We start from the raw sequence: 22139 nt of genomic DNA on the forward strand, positions 1-22139 counted from the left end.
GAACCAATCACCACAATTCCAAAACTGTGGTCTAACAACATGGAAACTAGGCTCGCCACACCCACACGCTTCTAGACTTTTCGTTTATGTGGGAAAAAAAGCTTTACTCTTTCCATAGCCTCAAAGGCTTAAGACAGTTACTTTTACATTCCTCATAATCCAAACACTCATGTTAATAAACAAAATCTGTTTCTAGAACACAGCAACCATTCTGAAAGATTAAACAGGAGATATAAGAGCAGGATCTTTTTAGAAATCCTACCTTCAGATATCATCCACGAGAACACTGGAACTGCTTTTACACAAAACAAGAGGCGGAAGGGACCATTCTCAGATATGTAGTTTCACCACAGCTGGAGTGCCAAGGTTGCCTACCCCTGGTTTAGGGGGTACTGGCATGTTCAGCAGGTATTTCGTCCAGGTATTAATATATACATTAATAATAGCCTGTATTAGATGAACTGTGAAGGGCAGTGGGATGCACTGCTAAAGTTCATGATGTACTACCCTAAGGTCCAGTTCACACTGAGGCAGCACAACTTACAGCGCGACTGCCTCAGGCGACCTGGACGTGACCACTGCGGCGACTTGCAAAACTACTTCTGTATAGAAGTCAATACAAGTCACCTCAAGTCGCCCCGAAAGTTGTACAGGAACCTTTTTTTATGTCGGAGCGACTTGAGTCGCTCCGATTAGAATGGTTCCATTGCACAGAGCGGGACGCGACTTGTCAGGTGGCTAAGTCGCCTGACGAGTCTCCCCTGTGTGAACCGGCTCTTAAAGAACAAGGGATAGATGACACTTGGGGAATTCAAATCAAATTTACCGCTGAAAGCTTTGTGGTCGTATGTTCAGCCCTGTACTGAACTCAAGATTTCCAGTCAGAACATATGCACAATTTAATCTTTTTTTTCTTACACATAAATGACAAACTACTGAGAAAAACCATTCGGCATTTCCTCTTTACATTTAGTTCAGAGCAATGTGGAAAGAATTGTATCCACTGGGAACAAAAAAAAAACAGGTGCACAAATACATCTGTGTGTGAGTAATTCCGAAAAATGTTTAGGCAAAATGAGTGCAATTCAGAGCTATACAGACATCCCATGTGTTCTCCATTCATGTGATAACTCCGATGTCTAATGTACGGGTACTGTGAAATTGCAGAGTCCCTGTAGATAATACAGATGATGCAGACTGTTCTGCCAGGAACATGTGGCCCATAAACCAGAGCTCTGGAACAGACTCCCACTTATTAAAAGGCTAAAAAAGGTCCAGATTTTTATAGGAGAATAAAACATCTAATGCCCCATACACACGATTAGAAATTCTGCCAGCAAAAGTCGGATGTGAGCTTTTGGTCAGAAATTCCAACCGTGTGTATGCTCCATCGGACTGTCAGAATTCAAGCCAGCAAAAGATTGAGAGCAGGTTCTCTATTTTTCGGTCGGAAAAAGTTCCTACCCGAAAATACGTTCATCTGTATGCAATTCGGACGTGAAAAAAAAAGGTCTACCCAATTAATACATATAAATTGTGAAAGCAACTTACAGTGGCTGGAAGTGCATTTTCATAGTAAAGGGATTTGAACATGTTTGTGTTCATGTTTCTATTTATAGTTTGTAGTATTAAAGTGGAAGTTTAATCTAAATGTAACTAACGCTAAACCTACTCTCTGCCACATTCTACAGTGCCCTGAAAAAGTATTCACACCCCTTGACATTTTCCACATTTTTTAATTTTACAACCAAAAATGCAAATGCATTTGATTGGGAGTTGATGTGATAGACCAGCACAAAGTGGCACATAATTGTGAAGTGGAAGGTAAATGATAAATGGTTTTCAGTTTTTTTTTTTTACAAATAAATATGTGAAAAGTGTGGTGTGCATTTGTATTCAGTCCCCTTTACTCTGATACCCCTAACTAAAATCTAGTGGAACCAATTATACAGGACAATCTTACAAGATAACCTATTAGAGTCTGCAAAAGACTTGTGACTGTGGCAGAGGTTCACCTTCCAGCAGGACAACGACCCTAAACATACAGCCAGAGCTACAATGCAATGGTTTAGATCAAAGCATATTCATGTGTTAGAATAGCCCAGTCAAAGTCCAGGCCTAAATCCAATTGAGAATCTATGACAAGGCTTGAAAATTGCTGTTCACGGATGCTCTCCATCCAATCTGACAGAGCTTGAGTTATTTTACAAAGAAGAATGAGCAAAAATGTCACTCTCTAGTTGTGCAAAGCTGGTAGAGACATTCCCAAAAAGACTTGCAGCTGTAATTGCAGTGAAAGGTGGTTCTACAAAGTACTGACTGAGGGGGGCTGAATACAAATGCACCCCACACTTTTCACAGATTTCTTTGTAAAAAATTTGGAAAACCATTTACTATTTTTCTTCCACGTCACAATTATGTGCCACTTTGTGTTGGTCTATCACATAAAATCCTAATAATATATATTTAAATTTTTGGTTGTAACATGACAAAATTTGGAAAATTTCAAGGGGAATGAATACTTTTTCAAGGCACTGTAAGCCTAATCTGTCTGTAAAGAAAAAATTGCAATACTTACCTGTTCTGCAGCCGTTCCGGTCTGGTCTCCAGCGGCAGCTGCTATGTGCAAGAGAGAGCCGACAACAGCTGTGAAATGCCTGGGAAGTAACTTCGCCTGTAGAATTATTATGGGGTTTACATTTTTGGTTGCCTCTCCTGCACACGCCTGCACACTGAAGCCGCTGCTGACAGTGCAGCATAGGACCGCATCAGAGCGGCTTCAGGACGAGCAAGGATAGTGATTTTTTTTATTTACAGGACTAGATAGATTAGGCTTAGAATGTGGTAGAGAGTAGGTTTAGACTACTAAACTAGTTAGTTTTTGTTCAATTTTGACTAAACTTCCACTTTAAATATTTACCTGGGCATCTACTTTATATTCATACAATGACATGACCATGCTAAACTTCCTGCTTAGTATTGCTGCACAATGATTATGTTGTACTGTTTTCCTTTCTCAAATTTACTGAGAACAATAAAATCTTTAGTGGGCTCATCACAATAACTATTTTATTCCTGAATATTTTGTACATGTTAACCACTTGCCGACCGGCTCGCGCTGCTATACGTCAGCAGAAGGGCACGCACAGGCAGATTAACATACCTGTACGTTGCCCTCTAAGAAGGGGTTTGCGGGCGCGCTTGCTGCGACCACCGTGAGTGTAATCGGGGAGTCCCATGGATTCGATGTCCACGGGGATACCCACGATCATCTTACGGAGGAAGAAAGGGGAAATGCTGATGCAAACAAGCATTTCCCCGTTCTGCCTAGTGACACTGACAGTGATCACAGCTCCCTGTAATCGGGAGCGGTGATCAGTGTCGTGTTATACATAGCCCCTCCCCTTACAGTTAGAATCACTCCCTAGGAAACACTTAACCCCTACAGCGCCACCTAGTGGTTAACTCCTTCACTGCCAGTCACACTTACACAGTAATCAATGCATTTTTAATTGCACTGACCGCTGTATAAATGTGAATGGTCCCAAAATCGCGCCAAAAGTGTGCGATCTGTCCACCATAATGTCGCAGTCACGATAAAAAGCGCTGATTGCCGCCATTAATAGTAAAAAAACAATTATTAATAAAAATACCTTAAAACTATCCCCTATTTTGTAGATGCTATAAGCGTGGGGAGTCTTCCCTGCCAGCAGAACACAATAGTCACTGCTGGTGGATATGCAGTAAAAAATGTGCAGTTATGTGCAGTTTCTGGTGTGAATGGTCCCTTAGTGTTACTTACCTGCAGCAAAGAAAAATCAGGTGTCCTGCCCTGCTATACACTTTTGTGTTGTTTAAAAGATCTGTGAAGATCTCCAAGCTGGATACACAGAAAAACAAATTGCTTGATAGGTAAAAATGCAACCATTAATGTATTTCATTTGTGTATTTATCTGTTTGCCTACATTTCAGCTTTAAGGGTTTATATACACTAGCATTATGCATATATTCATCTTCCAACGACTGCATATTTTTATTGGGTGGTCAGAATGTAGGGAAATCACATTGAGGTTAGGGAAGTATCCTGTCTGCAATCACTAGAGATGAGAGTGCTGTTCAACTAATGTATATTGTTTGGGATATACGATCATAAAAATGACAACAAAGGGTTAACAAATAACAGACTAAAAAATAATATCTCACCATTACTTTAGTGTTTGCTTAATCAAAACTTTTTGCATTCATTTAATAGAGTAAGGGAGTATTAGAATCTTTTTTCACTGCTTTCGGAGAGATTTGATATCACTATATAGGAAGTGAGGATAACTATCAAATTGCAACACAGAGAGGAAAGAAAGGCACTTTTTGTTGAGTATCAGCAGCTTACTGCTTTTCGTGTTCATTTACCATCACTTCCTGTCTGGAAAAATGATTGTCACTTGGACATAAAATGATACAAAACTCTGTCTAACTGAGCCCTAGTAGTAGTAAAAACCCAGCAGAGATTTCCCTACTTTATCTACAACTGAAAATCATCAGACACTTGTAACAGATTCATCAACTATATACTGTAGTTACTGTCATTATTGATTCAGTTTATTAAAACCTTCATCTTTACACTTCATTACAAAGTCTTAATCTGCCCTTGGATTGTGACACCACATGCAGTCCTTTGAATTCTTCACTCTTCTCTATAGATGAGTGGAAGATCAAGCCTTCTCGTAGGAAGACATTCCAACAAGTTTAAGAAGATCTCTGTGATAATTACCCTTTAGAACATCAGAATGCAAGCTTTAAACCAAATTCATGATTATTATATTGGGCTTTTGAGGCAGTCTTACTTTTTAAGTATAGATTACATTGGTTTAATTTTTTAATTGAAGGCGACTTATTTGCCAGTTTGCATTTTCTTGGGAAAAAATAACAAATAAAGTCAGTAGTTGATAAGGGTTTTAATATTTTTACTGATTCTTTTCCTTCAGAAATTTGTTGTCCTTCATTGCCTAAAATAATATAAGAAACACCATATATCTTTGCCAGTCAAGTGTCAGAGTATAAATATTTCTGTATCTAAGAACAGATAATCTACAAGTAGCATGTTCTTCATTCTCAAGTCCCAGTTCCATATGGCATAGCCTTTTAAACAAAAAGCATCCCTGCTTCTAAATTGCAAAATAAGCAATAAAAAGACTGGAACATTCCACAGGATCCCATAGTAGGCCCCATTTCATGGTAATCCCTTCGTCCATCAAACTCTGTCTACAGAAGGTGTATTTTTAAAGTGGGTTTTAAAGCAGAAAGATTAAAACCAGATACCATAATGCATACTATAAATCATTATTACGAAAAACTGCAAGCGATTATTTAGTAATGACTTGTGGCTATGAGAAAAACTATGGAATTCCTTGAGTAAATGAAAATTTTAGAGTTATTTAATCATATGTGACTGAAACCAAAACACAAGCCACACATTTTACTTGTAAAGTGGCAGAGGTTCATCTGTCTCTTATATAGACAGCAAAAATGTAGTGGCGACTTGTGAATTGTGAGCATTTGTATACAGTGCATGGACATATTTTCATATTTCTGACATCCATAAAAAATGGGGTCCTAACCCGTTTTGTTGTCACAAACAGCTGGAGAAATTTTTGGGAAGGATTCTAGGGAGGGGGACCTGATGGCTGGAGTTTTGTAGATATATATGACAAAACAGGAACAAGTATTTAGAGAGGCAATAGAAATTGAGTGTAGACTTACTAGGACTGGAGGGCAAGTACAAGATCAGTGTAGACAAAATAGGAACTTAAAGTGGATCTTCATCATCAAAGTAACCATACCTCATATCCACCCCTCCTCCTCTCTTCTACACAAATTGCACTTTTTTTCTATATTTATCTTTTTTTTGGAGGTTGCCACCTCCCCCATGCACGTCATTTGCCTTTCCCTCTTGGTATATGAATATTACAATTACAATATTACGAGGCATTCATTCAGTAAAGGAGGAGGAGGCAGGTCTAACAATGATGATCTCAGAAAAACCTGGTAGCACAGGACCCAGCAGTTGTAGAAGAGAAGAGCATCTCAGCAGGACAATTCTGGATCTGCTGGGTGTGTAAGTATCTGAATTGCGCAGAAGATACCAATCCATATGCAGGGGTTTAAAAAAATTGGGAGAATCCACTTTAACCACTTCAATACAGGGCACTTTCGCCCCCTTCCTTCCCAGCCCAGTTTTCAGCTTTCATCGCTCTAGCGCTTTCAGTGACAATTGCGCGGTCATGCTACGCTGTACCCAAATTAAATGTTTATCATTTTTTTTGCACAAATAGAGATTTATTTTGGTGGTATTTATTCACGACTCCGTTTTTTATTTTTTGCGATATAAGCGCAAAAAAGCGGAAATTTGGAAAGAAAACAATATTTTCTTTTTTCTATTTTAAAAGAAATCCAATAAAATCAAATTTTGTCATAAATTTAAGCCAAAATGTATTCTGCTACATGTTTTTGGTAAAAAAAATTCCGTTAAGTGTATAATAATTGATTTGTGTGATCACGGACATATGTACGCAAATGATCATGTACATATGTGTGCAGGTGATCACGTACATATATGTGCACATAATCATTGGGACAAGTGATTTTAGTGGGACATATGTGGGGGACATGTTTTTATTATTAGGGACATGTGTTTTTATTTTTTGGGGACATGTATGTTTTGGGGACCTTTGTGTTATGGGGACATATGTGGGGACTGTGTTTACACTGTGTGGTGTGTTGTGTGTTTACACTAGAGTGAAGATCAGTGAGTAAAAAGCTGTAAAAAACAGCTCATACTCACTGATCATCAGCCGGCTGCAGCAATCTGCTCTCCTCTCCTCAGCGATGACTTCTGTGTGAGGAGAGGAGGAGCCGATTGCCTAGCAACCGGCTGTTTGTTTACATCACATGACGGCCGTGATTGGACAGGGCCGTCATGTGATCAGGAGGGCCAATCACAGAGCCCTCCTGCCGATCTGAGATGCGCTGTGTCCCGGTGACATGGGCGCATCGGGATCGCGCCGCTGCGCGGGCACGCGCGCGCGCGATCCCGCTCCTCCTGATGGACGTTCCTGAACGTCCTATCAGGAGTAGACGGCTCCCACCCGGCCGTATATGTGCGTTGGCCGGGTGGGAAGTGGTTAAGTATGGTTCAGATTATCATGGTTATGCAGTGATCTTCCTCTGGTTGCTTACCTCCCCTCATGTGTTCTGACTAAGAGACCAGCCACTTCCACCTGGTGGTTTTTATAACCTCTCCTCTAAGCATGGCTCCACCCCAGGCCCTATCAGGGAACCCTATATTAACCTGTGCACTGCAAGCCAACAGTTGTTTACCATTGTGTGTTTGGCTTCCTGTTTTCCTGCTTGCCGTGTGCTCTACGTTTGTCTCTGTTACCGACCTTGGCATGTTCCCTACGATTCCTGTCTGCTTGCGACCTTGACCTTTTGCATGTCTCCGACCATCCCTGTCTGCCTGTGACCCTGAACCTTTGGTGTGTACTCTGTTGTTCCTGTCTACTAGTTGCCCTGACCTCTGCTGTATCCCCTTACTATCCTTGTCGTTCCAGCCTGCTGCTTCCTTCTCCCGTAGTCTACTGTGAGCGTGAGCTGTGAGACCCTAGGGGTCGCGACCTGGAGCCAGACTGCACCGAAGTCCATCCTCACCACTGGAGGCTCTGGCGAACACCCGCTGGCTCTTAGACTCCGCACCATGGGGAATCTATGCTCCAGCTCCCATTGGGATCTGTGTTAGTGATCCTGTAGACCTGTGTCCTGAATCTCCCTGGGTACAATCCGCAGCAGTTAGTCCTAAGGTCCACTACCTAGCTGTGCACTTCCGACTCCTACAGAGTGCATCTATCACCTGGTTTCGGGTGACCTGACACAGATTAAGTGGAAAGGTGCAGACAATCACAGACTGAAGAGGAAGCTCAGGAGCAATGTAGATATACATGTATAGGCAAGTTCAAATTGTGCATTATATTCAATAAAAAGTGGCAGGAATCAGCTGAGGGGCAGCACAGTGCTTGGTCTGTATCCTTCAGGATTAACTTGCTGCTTGCAGCTCAAAGTACAAATGGAGTCATGCGAAGATGTAAATCAAAATTATAGTCTGGTTTAATCCCCTATTGCCAGACCAGCATAGTCAGAGAACTAAGGAGAGTCACAACCAGTGAAAGCAGGTCCAGATACCCAGGCAGGATCATATGCAGATGACAAAAACAGGCCAGGTCAAGAATCATACAGGTCAAAATGCAGCTCAAATGCAGAAACAGAAACTGTTTGGGAGGCTGAGCCAATATAGACTGGCACAGTCAATAGCAATATCATTATCAATAGTAATCAAAAGTCAATATGACAGCCCTAAAAACACACAAACAAGGAACAGATAAGTCATGCAGATGAAGTGAAATGACAGACTAGAGCCAACAAAAGCCAGTAGGTTGTTATTAAAAAAGGTTGAGAGAAGAAACCAAACTTCCAGAAGCAAAGAGAACATACAAAAAGAGCAAACTATGAACTTGGATTTTGCTGAATTTACAACTGGCATCATGGTAATGGAAAACACAAGTGCTATATGTTGCTGTTTGAAACAAACTCAGAAGTAGTCTGCCACAAGTAATTGATCTGAAATGCTCACCAGAGCTCGAATATCAACCCCCAGCAACGGAACTAAACACCTACACCCCCTGGCATATCAAAGTTGGACAGTTGGACTTTTAGATGGCCACAAATACCCAGTCATTTGTGTTTTTCTGATATACAGTATTTTTAAGAAGCATTTTGTAAGAATCCGGAACAATGCTGTGTTTGACTGGATCCAGAATACACAATATGCTATTTGTACACCAGTTTGCCTATTTAAAGCAGATATGAGGTACATCAAAAGAAAGGAGATAAACAGAGCCAAACAGGAGGGAGGGCCTTGTCATAGGATACCTTGGCAGCTGAAGGCTTTAATGCAGGATAATGGAGCAGAAAGAAATTAGTAGAAATGTAGTATTATTTGTTTTGTACATATGGGATGTTTCAGAGAAGTCTAATTGATATTTAGGATACTATTTTCTTGGAGAAAATCAGTTGGACCATGTGGAAACATTTTTACTAATCGGGTTTTCTGAAGACAAACACACAAGTCATTCTTTTAGAGATAAACAATGTAAAAACACTTGAAACCCAGGATGTATGATTCTGCTATCAACAGGAAGTCAAACAATGTCATACGTCTTCCAGCATGTGTGACTCTCTAGGAAGTGACATCACTTTTTCCTTTCTAAATAGGCTAGAATTGTTTCTTGTTTTTTTTTTGGATCCTGCTGTGTAATGGCTGCGCCCCTTAGATTTTATAATTCACCTTCATCACACTTTACTTTTCATTGAATTTGACCATCCACATAGCACATAAAGCCGACGACTTTCAGAAATGTAAGAAGTAAGGATTATTGAAATGGGTGTAAGCTATATGTCAGAAAATATTGCTCTAATAATGTTATGGTTATTGCATGGTATTAGACATGTCTGATTTATGAACAGGGGTACAGTTACTAAAACTTGTGCACTCAGAATCTGGTGCAGCTGTGCATGGTAGCAAATCAGCTTCTAACTCAGCTTGTTCAATCAAGCTTTGGCAATAGAACCTGGAAGCTGATTGGTTTCTATGCAGAAGTGAGCCTGATTTTGCACTTTCCAGCCTTAGTAAATGAACCCATAAGTGATCTAGGTGTAGGGGCTCTGATGGAACTAAGGACTTTTCCTTAAGAAGACATACATTTAAGCTGCTTTTGATGGTCAAGAAATATAAACACTATATTACCAAAACTATTGGGATGCTTGCCTTAACACGCATTTGAAATTTAATGGCATTCCAGTCTTAATCTGTATGGTTCAATATTGAGTTGGCCCACCCTTTGCAGATATAACAGCTTCAACACTTTGGGGACAAGATTTACGAGGGTGTCTATGGGAATGTTTGACCATTCTTTCAGAAGCGCATTTGTGAGGTCAGGCACTGATGTGGAAGGGAAGGCCTGGCTCGCAGTCTCCGTTCTAATTCAACCCAAAGGTATTCTATCAGGTTGAGGCCAGGACTCTGCATAGGCCAGTCAAGCTTCTCAACCCCAAACTCTCACATCCATGTTTTTATGGACCTTGCTTTGTGCATTGGTGCTCGGTCTTATTGAAACAGGAAGGGGCCACCCCCAAACTGTTACCACAAAGTTGGGAGCATGAAATTGTCCAAAATGACTTGGTATGTTGATGCCTTAAGAGTTCCCTTAACTGGAACCAAGGAGGCAAGTCCAACCCCCGAAAAACAACCCCACACCATAATCCCTCCTCCACCAAATGATTTGGACCAGTGCACAAAGCAAGGTCCATAAAGACATGGATGAGCGAGTTTGGGGTAGAGGAACTTGGCTGGCCTGTACAGAGTCCTGACATCACCCGGATAGAACACCTTTGGGATGAATTAGAGCGGAGATTGCAAGCCAGGTCTTCTCGTCTACATCAGTGCCTGACCTCACAAATACACTTCTAGAAGAAGGGTCAAACATTCCCATATACACACTCCTAAATCTTGTGGACAGCCTTTCCAGAAGTGTTGAAGCTGTTATAGCTGCTAGGGGTGGGCCATCTCAGTATTGAACCCTAGAGACTAAGGCTGAGATGCTATTAAAGTTCATGCGTGTGTAAAGGCAGGCTCCCCAATACTTTTGGTAATATAGTTTATTTAAATGATTACATTCTATAGACTAATATTATAGAAATGTTTTGTAAAACCAAACAGGACTGTACTGATATGACTATGTGTGTTATTTCAGTAACATTTTAACATTTGTGCACAAATAGCCAAACGGGTCAGATTCTGGCTATGTACATTCCACATGGTAACAAAGTTACATAGAAAACTGAAATAACTTTTCTTTGGAGAATACTGAACATGCAGACAGGCTACAAGCACAGTAAAACATATGTGAACTTAGTCGCTTGCACCTAGTTAAGTAAGTGGGACATGTCCTAAATATTCCATCAATGACATTTTCTTTGTGATGTTTCTGTAATGTCATAATATATTATACAAATGCATCCAATTCTCAGAAAAAATGTTTACTTTAAAGAGGCAAACTATATTCTTGCCAAAAGTGGAGTCATTGAGGACAGAGACAGCGAGTTGATGTTGAGGCCGCAACAGCCATACAAGAATCTTCCTTATGAGAGATTTGACAGATTGTTTCTTTTAATTGCCCTTAAGTTGAAAGAATAAGTTCTTGGCTGGAAAAAAAAAACTGTTTGAAATGTTTCACAAATGTGCTTATTAGGCACGATTAGCTCTCTTCAGATACTTTGGGATTCATTTATTAAAGGCAAATTGGCCAATCATTTTGCAAGGGAATTTGTGTTTTGCAAAGGATTTTTCCCTTAGTTTAGTAAATGTGGAGAAACTGTACTGACTTCCATTATCTAATGACAAGGAAGCACAAATACTTTTTTCTTGCTTCTTGCTGAGTGTTCTTTGCAAAGTGAATTTTACCATGTTCACTAAGCTAAGAGAAAATCCTCCTGTAAAATGAACAGTTAATTTGCTGTTTGTACATCGACCCCTTTGTGTCTCACTAGCTTTAAAGTTTAATTTCACTTGTGCCGAGAAACAAAACTTTCCCCAGGTCAATTACATTCACTGAAAGGATTTAACACACTTTTATTTTTTTTACACAATCCCACCTGCTTTCATAAATATTAAAGCATGCACATGGGTTCTACTCACTTTCTACTCCCTTCAGCCACTTCTAACTCACTGAGTGGAACCACCTTCCTATAGTCACAAGATCGGTCCCTGGGAACAGGAGGAACCTAATCGGGTGTGCAGGAAATTACATTCCTGGAGGAATCTTCTTCAATTGCTAACTGCACAATTAGTGGAAAACTAATCGGAGCTTGTACAGAAACTGTACCACCCCAGTCATTCATGTGCTTTATTAGCAACCTATTCTCTGTTGTTATCAGTAGGCATTATGTCATTATTACCAATGATCTACTGATGTAGAGAGACAGGACACAGCTGGAGGAAGGCTGCCCACCTCCTGACCAACTGCCAGATTTAACAGGAAATTCCGATATTGTTGGATAAATGTGAAAGCATATCCTTAGCTATATAATAATGAGATGCATTTTACCTATTTTTGTCCTCTATAAAATGATGTAACTCAATCCCCAATGAAAGCACTGAAATCTGTGGCTGTGTGCTGTTACTGGCAGATGTTCATAGACAGGACTGATTTCTTCTCTGGGCAGGTTCACATCAATGCTACAGTTATGTGTTTATTACCAATAACATGTTCTTCTAGGGCTGGTTTCTGAATGTCTACAATTCATAGCATGCTGGATGCAAGCTATATGCCCACTAATACTCAAGCAAAGCTCAAAGCAAGGGAGCGCACTTAAACAATGTCTATTTGAGGACGTACCTCAGTTTACTTCATGATCCTTCTTCAATCTCAGTCAAGGATTGCAATTATGGTCTGATTAATAATAGATAACCCCACAGTCAAACTTGTCAGGGTTCAAACTTGTCAAGTGTAACCAAAAGCAAATCTTTTTTTTATTTTTTACTGTGGATAGCATGGAGAAGGATTAGAACACTTGTCAGATTTTCTTTGTGTCTCTACCGCTGTAAAGGAGATTGACCCTCTCTATTTGTCCTGTTTACCATTATCACTGAGAGTGAAAGTGAAAGTGATTGTAATGGCAGAAGTTTTTTTTTTTTATCTTAATACATTCTATGCATTAAGATAAAAGGCTTTGTGTGTGCAGCAGCTCCCCTCAGCCCCTTAATGCTTACCTGAGGTCCATCTAAATCCAACGATGGTGCAAGAGTTTCTGAGCTGCCCGGGACTCCCCTCCTCATTGGCTGAGACAGCAGCGCAGTGTCATTGGCTCCGGCTGCTGTCAATCAAAGTCAGTCAGCCAATGAGGAGAAAAATGGGGAGGGGCCAGGTCACTTCTCCATGTCTGAATGGACAAGCTGCTTGCTGTAGGGGCACTCAACAGGGGGAGAGGCCAGGAGCACCAATGAGGGACCAGAGAAGAGGAGGATTTGGGCTGCTCTGTGCAAAACCACAGCACAGAGCAGGTAAGTATAACATGTTTGTTATTTTTAACTAAAAAAAAGAAGACTTTACTATCCCTTGAACAAAAATTCCAAATTTTGGGTTGTCATCATAAAAGCAATAGAGGAGAAATCGTTCAATGAGGAAACTACAACCCCTGGCAAAAAAAGTATGGAATCGCCACTCTAGTAAAATGTTCACTCAATTGTTTAATTGTGCAGAAAAAGCTAAAATAATCACAGACATGCCTCAACACTATTTTCATTTAACATTCTAACCTTCTGTCTTTAACCACCTCAATTCAGGGCACTTACGCCCCCTTCTTGCCCAGGCCATTTTTCAGCTTTCAGCGCTGTCACACTTTGAATGACAATTGCGCGGTCATTCTACACTGTAACCATGTGAAATTTTTATCATTTTCTTCACACAAATATGGCTTTCTTTTGGTAGTATTTAATCACTCCTGGGTTTTTTATTTTTTCCTAAAAAAGAGCAAAAATTCAGGAAAAAAAAGTTTTTCTTAGTTTCTGTCAGTAAATTTTGTAAACAAGTAATTTTTTTCCTTCACTGATGGGTGCTGATGAGACAGCACTGATGGGCACTGATAGGCTGCACTGATGGGCACTGATGAGGTGGCACTTATGGGCACTGATTGGGTGACACTGATGAGGAGGCACAAATATGCCACACTTATGGGATGGGCACTAATAGGTGGCACTGGTGGCTGGTACTGGTGGGCACTGGACACAGATAGGTGGCACTGGTGGGCATGGATAGGCGGCACGGATGAGCAGCAGTGATGAGTATTGATGGGCAGTAGTGGTGGGCATTGATGGGCAGCACCGATAGCCAGCACTAACTGGCATCACTAATGGCCGCTGATTGCTGGCACTTGTGGGCACAGATTGGTGACCATTGTGGGCACTGGTTGGCAATGATTGCTTGCAGTGGTAGGCACACAGTTCTGGCACTGGTGGCACTTTATTGTAATCAGGGCACTGATGATCAGTGCCCTGATTACATCCCTAGATGTCCTTTGTGAGGAGATGTCGCTGACTCTGACAGTGTGAGGAGAGGAGATTACCCGAATCTTCGTGTTTACATGTGACCAGCTGTGATTGGACACCGGAGATCACATGTTTTTTTTTATAATAAAAATAAATAAATTATTGCGATTAATTTTGCACAACCATAATAATGATTCCCCAATGTGTAACAATTAATGAAAAGTGCTGAGCCCTGGAGTACGTGAAAGCCAACCCTACAAAAAAATCTATAAAAGTTTGTTGCTTTTGTAATTGGTAATCAATAGCAGCTAGTCATTAAGAACAATGGTAGATTCAAGTAAAAATTGTAATAAGAATAATATATAAATATGAAAATAAAGAAAAATTAAAATAAAGATAAAATTGTACACAAATACTTGGATGAAAAAGAAGAAATAAGAAACCAAAGAAACAGGACATGTAGGTATAATGAGCTCCTGGGACACCCACATAAAGGAAATAAACTGAAAAAAAACAGAAGGGGGAAGAGGAACGGAGGGGTCACACAAGGGTCTGAACATCCAACCCCTAGGCGATAAGGCTTCTAAGCGATGTATCCAAAAGATTTCTCTTCTACAAAGTCTCTGAAAGCGACTGCCAGTATCCTCACCCATAACATCCAAGACCAGATGGATTATGATCATGCTGATGCAAAAAATGTAATAGTAGTGAATGGTTGTCGACACTTTTGAGTATATTCCTTTTATGCTCCCCAAACCGTGTGTGTAAAGCCCGGATGGCGCGGCCCACGTAAAGAAGGCCACAGGGACATATCAGACAATATACTACAAATTGTGTACCACAATTGATGAATTGTCAAATGGCATGGGTTTGGCCATCCTTATCCGTAACCTGCTTCTTCCTATGTCACATGTATTGGCATGCTCCACAGTTGGGGATACCACACTTAAAGCTGCCCTTTTGGTCACATAAACTGCTCCAACATTGGTTGGCCACAGTTTTGGGTTTACGGCTCTGCTTGGGGCAATATGTCCCTTTAACTTCTTGGGTCTACGGAAAATTACATTCTGGCATTCTGGAATAACATTGGTCAAACAAGGATCTCGGTGGAGAATACACCAATATTTTTCTATGAGCCGCTTAATAGGGAAGGCCTTGTTTGCCTACTGAGTGTTAAAAGTCCCATCAGAATAGCTGCAAGTACCAGTATTTTCCTTGACTGAGCCATTCCCATCATATTTGGTACGCCCAATTTCATGCTGGGAATTCACCTTCCCAGCAAACTCAGTGTCTTTCAGCCTATATTTGGGGTGTGCATCCTCAATGGTGGCTGAATCATAGCCCTTTTCCAAACATTTTTTTAATCAGTACACTGCTCTGTTCATCATATTCTTTTAGACAAGAGCAGATCCTTTGGAGCTGGAAAAACTGACCAAGAGATACGTTTTTGATCCATCAGAGGTGGTGATTGCTGCGGGCATGAAGGTATGAATTACCTGCTGATGGTTTGAAGTGGGTATGAGAAAAAATACGATTCATCATCCACCATCAGTTCAAGGTCTAAAAATACCAACTTCTGGCTATTCTAGCACATGGGTGAATTCAATCCCAAAGGGAATATTCTGACAATGGGCCAAAAATGCTTCCAACTGGCTATCTTCACCATCCCAGATGATCAGGATATCATCAATATAGCGAGCATAAAGGACCAGGTTTACCCCAAAGAGATTATTGGACCAGATGTGAAACTACTCCCAATACCCCATAAAGAGTTTGGCATAACTTGGGGCGAACCTGGCCCCCATGGCTGTGCCCTTGGTTTCTCTGTAATACACATCCTGAAACACAAAGTAATTGTGTGTGAGGGTGTATTAAATTCCACCATTCCCTATAAAAGCGCTTTCCCATGGTGTATGAGACTAGCCTAGCTCTGAGGAAGGGGGTGCACCCCGGAAACACCTTAGCTGTACCCCATGTTCTGTGCATGTCCATGCACTGTGTTTATGGCCTTTTGTCAGTTGCATTTTGTGAGTGCCCACTTTTATACAAAAATTGTATTATTAAATTATCTCTGGTAATGCACTAGGTGTGCACGCCTTTCATGCTTAGGCACAATCACTTATCTGGAGCACAATAGCTGCTTTTCACAAAGAACATATTTTTCTCATTTTTTTTTGTTGAGAGCTTAAACAAATGCTGCATAGTGGGACTTATCAGGAATTTGTTCACACAGATCTACAAAGTTATACATCTGCTTTAATGCATCTATTCAGTATAAAATACTCCAGAAAAGGCAGATAAGTATATTTGTTTCATTCATATGCTAGTTTTGACTGCCAGTGTTACTTTCCAAATGGCAAAATTACTATCAGATGAAAGATTAATTCCAAAGACTAAAAACCTTAGTGCAAGCTCAAAGAAAAATGACAATTGCTACTTACACGGCTGCCCTTCTCTGGAAAACATTGACATCCTTCACTGCAGTCCCGTCCACCACAGGGCCCAGTGTAAGACTTTCCACCCTAAGATCAAAAAGATAAATAATATTAATGAAGAGACAATGATGCATACATTTGTGACAAATGTGTACAGAAATCTAAAATCATCTTGGTGTATATGCTATATTTGTTCTTTAAATTCTATTCAAAAAAACATACATGTAGATGAATCATTTTGCTTTTAATTTTTTATTTTTTTTTAAAGAAAAGATATAATGAAATAAATTAGCATAAAGTGTATGAAAACCCCACCAATGAGTCCATCTTACTTTCTCCCTTTTGGTCTGTTAAATAAACCATTGGACTTGTTTTTTTATATTTGTTCATTTCAGAAAATACCCCTTTTTAATTTTAAGAGCTATCCTGTGTCTTTTGCACACTTCCTGTATTATCCCAAGGAAAGTAAATTGGACTTCCCAGTTGGTATCTTGGAACTACAGATTAACAGCCATTTTTCTACTTTCTGTATATGTGGAAATGTACATTTTTTGCAGGGATGTACTGTATATATTTTATTTTACCCTGACATACACTTTAAGGTTAATTTCATCAAACAATTAAAGTTGGGGGGGGGGGGTGTTAAAGTGAGATTGGAATATATAATTCCAAGCATTTCTTGCTCCAGTCATTTTCCAACATGTTTTCATTGTATAAACGGATGGTCCACTTAAGATAAAAGGAAACTCCCCTATGGCTAACAAGTTCTGGGCCCAGTAGAACACAGTGGGGGTAATTTACTAAAATTGGAGAGTGTAAAATCTGGTGCAGCTCTGCAACCACTCAGCTTACATTTTTTGGGGGTAAAAGCTTAAACACTTCAGCTCCGGAAACTTTTTTCCCCTTCATGACCAGGCCATTTTTTGCATACTGCACTGCGTTGCTTTAACTGACGTGAGACACTATATCCAAATAAAATTGATGTCCTTTTTTTCTCACAAATAGAGCTTTCTTTTGGTGGTATTTGATCACCTCTGTTTTTTTAATCTTTTGCACTATAAACAAAAAAAAGAAAACCTAATATTTTTTACTTTCTGCCATAAAACACATCCAATTAAAAACTGTAAAAAAATCGAATTTCTTCATCAGTTTAGGCCATTATGTATTCTGCTACATGTTTTTGGTAAAAAAAATCCCAATAAGCGTATATTGATTGGTTTGCACAAAAGCTATAGTGTCTACAAACAATGGGATAGATTTATGGACTTTTTAATTTTTTTACTACTTATGGCGGAAATCAGGGTTTTTTAGTAGGACTGTGAAATTGCAGGGGAAAAATCTGATGCTAAGTGACACTTTTTGGGCACCAGTGGCACCAATAGAGTGATCAGTGCTAAAAAAATGCACTGTCACTGTACTATAGCAGTGAAGGGGTTAACATCAAGGGCGCTCAGATGGCTAACTATGTTCTCTGGGAGATCTTTTTTTACTGTGTGGGGGGTGGTTTAACTGAAGAAAGACAGATATCTGTGTTCCTGCTTAGTAGAAACACAAGATATCTGTCTTTCTTACTAGCAGAACGGCGATCTGCCTTGTTTACCTAGGCAGACCGCCACTCTGCCTATTTCAGAATGATCGCCGCTGATTGGCTACTGCTGTGTCCAATCACAGTGGAATAAGGGCCCAATCGGCGCACGTGCATGCCCCAGAGCCGAAAACAGGAATCATGTAAAAGTATGTGATTTTGTGCTTTTGTCATCAAACACTAAAAGTAATGACAGTGACAATTCTGAAACTGATTTGATTACATTATTGAATAAATTGTATTATTATTATTATATTATTATTTGTTATAATTATTTATAGTTAATTATTAGATTATAATTTACAATCTTGTGTTTCAAACTTTATCATACCCGGGATGTCTACTAGACTCTTTTTTGGACAGATATTAGTGAGTTATTCCTAAGAATTACAGGCCTACAATATAAAATGACAAATTTCCATGCAAAACAATGTACCGATTTGAGCATCAAAAATCTGACATAATCATACCGCCAGGGAGGCTAAGGGCCGTCCTGCCGCAGTATATGTATCCGGGGCAGTCCTTAAGCAGTTAATTGAACGAGCTGAAGTTAAAAGTCAATTGGCTACCATGCACAGCTACACCAGATTTTGCACTCTCTAGTTATAGTAAATCAATCCTAGTGTGGATTAGTAGTAATGGGCAAGTTAGTGGGTTTATTAATATTATTGCCCTATAGAGTTCTGTTTTGTTGCTGCACTTAAACAACCAATAACTAAATAATTCAGTACTTTCTCAGGCTATGCAAACTTCCTTAGGACATATTTTTAGAAATACCATCTATTACCTAATAATAAGATAAGTAAGCCTATATTTACCATATCATAATGACTTACTACCATACCTAGTAGAAATATACCATAACCAGTAGAAATATACCCAGGGCAGTAGCGTTGCATTGTTGTGTGACTGCTCTGAAGACTTCCAGAGTTGGGCCTATCGTGGGATGTGATGCTAAGTCAGCTGGGCATGCTTCTTTAGTGACCCAAGGCAGGAATCTCAGTGGGATCTCCGTCTGTAGGCTTTCTACCCCTACCCAATCCTTAGCAGTGTCATGGCAGTTCCAGTCCAGTATCCACACCAGATGCGTCGCATAATAGTAGTGCTTGAATTTCTGTAAATTAATCCCCCCCTTAGCTTTTGGTGAGGTCAGGGTTGATATGCTAATACGGGGTTTCTTCCCGGCCCATATAAAGTCTCTCAGTATTGTAGACAGTTGGGCGAAGAACTTTTTGGGTAGTTTAATGGGTAAGGTGGGAAAAAGGTACAGCACCCGGGGTAGTATCGTCATCTTTACTGCCGACGCCCTCCCGAACCATGATAATGGCTTGAGATTCCATACTTGGAGGTCCCGACGCAGGTTAAGTAAAAGGGGCTGGAAGTTTTGTGTGTACAGACTATCCAAATCTGGCGTGAGCCAGACCCCTAGATACTTGAGTCTACGGTCTACCCATTTAAAAGGGCAGTTGGATTTGGCAGTCAGTAATCTAGGGCCTAGGGATATATTAAGCGCCTCGGATTTCTCATAGTTAATCTTGAAGTTGGAAAGGTATCCAAATACCTCAAAATCTTTCAATAGGTTGGGAATCGATATGTGAGGTTGTGTATGGACGAATAGGAGGTCATCCGCGTATGCGGCTATTTTGAAGTGTGTGTGTCCTAGCGAGAGACCTTTGGTCGATGAGTTGGCATTTATCATTCGAATAAACCGTTCCAGTGTGAGAATAAATAGTGTCGGGGACAGAGGGCAGCCTTGACACGTGCCGTTGTGTATTTGCACTGGCTCCGAGAGAGTCCCATTTATTTTTAGGCCCCCACAAAATTTTTTAGGCCAATTTCCCTTTTGAATGTTGACGTGAAGTTACATGCTAAATTGATTGCCAATAGATTATCGATCCTACTACCTAAACTAATAAATTATGACCAGGTGGGCTTTGTGCTAGGACGACAGACAACAAAAGAGGAGGATGGTGAACCTCATGCACTTGGTGGAGCAGAAGAAAGAGCCTTCTCTGTTTCTTTCATTAGACGCAGAGAAGGCTTTTGATAGAGTTCATTGGGGATATCTTCGAGGAGTATTGACGAAATTCGGTTTGGAGGGCCCAATACGGAACGCTATCCTGGCTCTTTATTCGTCGCCATCAGCTTACGTCTATACCGAAGGCCTATTTTCTAAATCTTTCCATATTACTAATGGAACCCGACAGGGGTGTCCCCTGTCCCCTATTATTTTCACGTTACTTATGGAGCCCCTGGCGGAAAAAATTAGAGAAGACCCACGTATAACAGGTATTCGGTTCAAAGAGGGCTATTATAAAATATCATTATTTGCGGACAACGTTATTTTGTCAATATCCAACCCAATCACCTCCTTACCAGCCGTACATGAAGTACTAGGCCAATTCAGTATGGTCTCTTACTATAAAATTAATGCCACTAAATCAAATATTTTAGGAATGCATGTAAATAAACAGAATCATTGCTCAGAAAATAATTTCCATAACCTTGGGCAACTTCCCATATCACTTACCTCGGAGTTAATCTCACATTTGCCATAAAAAACTTATTTGAAAGTAATTACTCCCCGTTGATACACAGATTCCAGCAGGACATAATTAAACTTCAAAAGTTCTATCTCACTCGGTCCGATCGAGCGGCAGCATATAAAATGTTTATACTTCCTAAAATTATTTATTATTTCAGGTCACTGCCTATTCCACTACCGAATTCCTTCTTCTCTATAGTACAAAAGCAACTAGCGAATTTCATCTGGGCAGGGCAGAGACCGAGATGCTCACCTACTATGCAGTACAAACACAAATCGACAGGTGGGCTGGGTCTGCCGATAGTGAAAGACTATTATAAAGCGGTAGTTCTGGACCAACTAAAGAATTGGTTTATTAATCCCGCGGCTAAACCCTGGTGTCGAATGGAAATGGAATGGCTGAACTACTCCCAACCCTTGGCATTCCTCATGGCGGCCAGTCTAGATAAGCAATGTATAATTCTGGTACATCCTACTATACAGGCAGCCGTCTGGGCATGGAAAGAGATTAGGGTTGACGGCAATGCCTTCTACCCAACGAAAAATATCCCTATTCCCTTGGAGTCCATCAAAAGGGATAATTCCTAACATTAGGCTTAACAAGTGGATAGACTACAATATTTTGACGTTAGCAGACATAGCTAAAGAAGACAGTATACTCTCATTTGCAGTACTTCAACAAAAATTCAATATCCCAGACTCTGAATTTTTAACTTACACACAATTAGCCTCATATTTTCCTACTATTAAAACTACCCATATCCCAATTGTGGAAAAAGTATGGATGTTCCTTCAGTCATGCTCCACTACACTCAAGGGCATTTCATTAATTTACCAGTCACTGAACTCAAAGGATGCTTTTACTAAGTCTAAACCGTTTTTAAAATGGGAAATGGAGATTGGCAAGGTGTATTCCGATCTTCAGTGGAAGACTGCAATTAAACACAACTACATGCACTCTAGATGTTCAAATTACGAAGAATTAATGCAAAAAATTCTACTGAGATGGTACTATACTCCTTACATTACTTCTAAATTTTCTAGCGAAAATTCCAACCTGTGTTGGAGAAGTTGCGGAAGAGTAGGGACTCTAATACACATATTGTGGGCGTGCCCAAAATTGCAGTCTTTCTGGCCGGGTGTCTACCAGCTGATCTCTGAGGGTATAGGCCAGGAAGTGCAACCCAGATTGGAACAAGCTATTTTGGGGATGATTGTAAGTGAAATTCCAGTAAAGTTTAGATCAGTGGTTTCACATATTCTATTAGCAGTGAGATCTATGGTTGTAAGTAGATGGAAGTCCTCAGAGGTCCCAGCAGTCAGAGACATTGTATTCAGACTGAATGTAATTACAGAATATGAACGTATTTTAGCATACAGAGATGGTAGCCTAGACAAGTATGATAAGAACTGGTCTCCATG

At 40.2% G+C, this 22139-nt stretch overlaps 1 protein-coding gene across 1 annotated transcript in view; it reads right to left on the reverse strand.

Annotated features, from left to right (window-relative positions):
- The window catches only part of COL4A2 (collagen type IV alpha 2 chain), a 269480-nt gene that overhangs the window by 187279 nt on the left and 60062 nt on the right, over positions 1-22139 (reverse strand). The window contains exon 4 of the mRNA XM_077482894.1: positions 16594-16674. Coding sequence (XP_077339020.1) covers positions 16594-16674 — 81 coding nt within the window. The remainder of the gene's footprint in view (positions 1-16593; positions 16675-22139) is intronic.

Source organism: Lithobates pipiens, unplaced genomic scaffold, assembly GCF_037356315.1.
Source record: "Lithobates pipiens isolate NorthernLeopardFrog02 unplaced genomic scaffold, aLitPip1_a1.2 Scaffold_16, whole genome shotgun sequence".
NCBI lineage: Eukaryota > Metazoa > Chordata > Amphibia > Anura > Ranidae > Lithobates > Lithobates pipiens.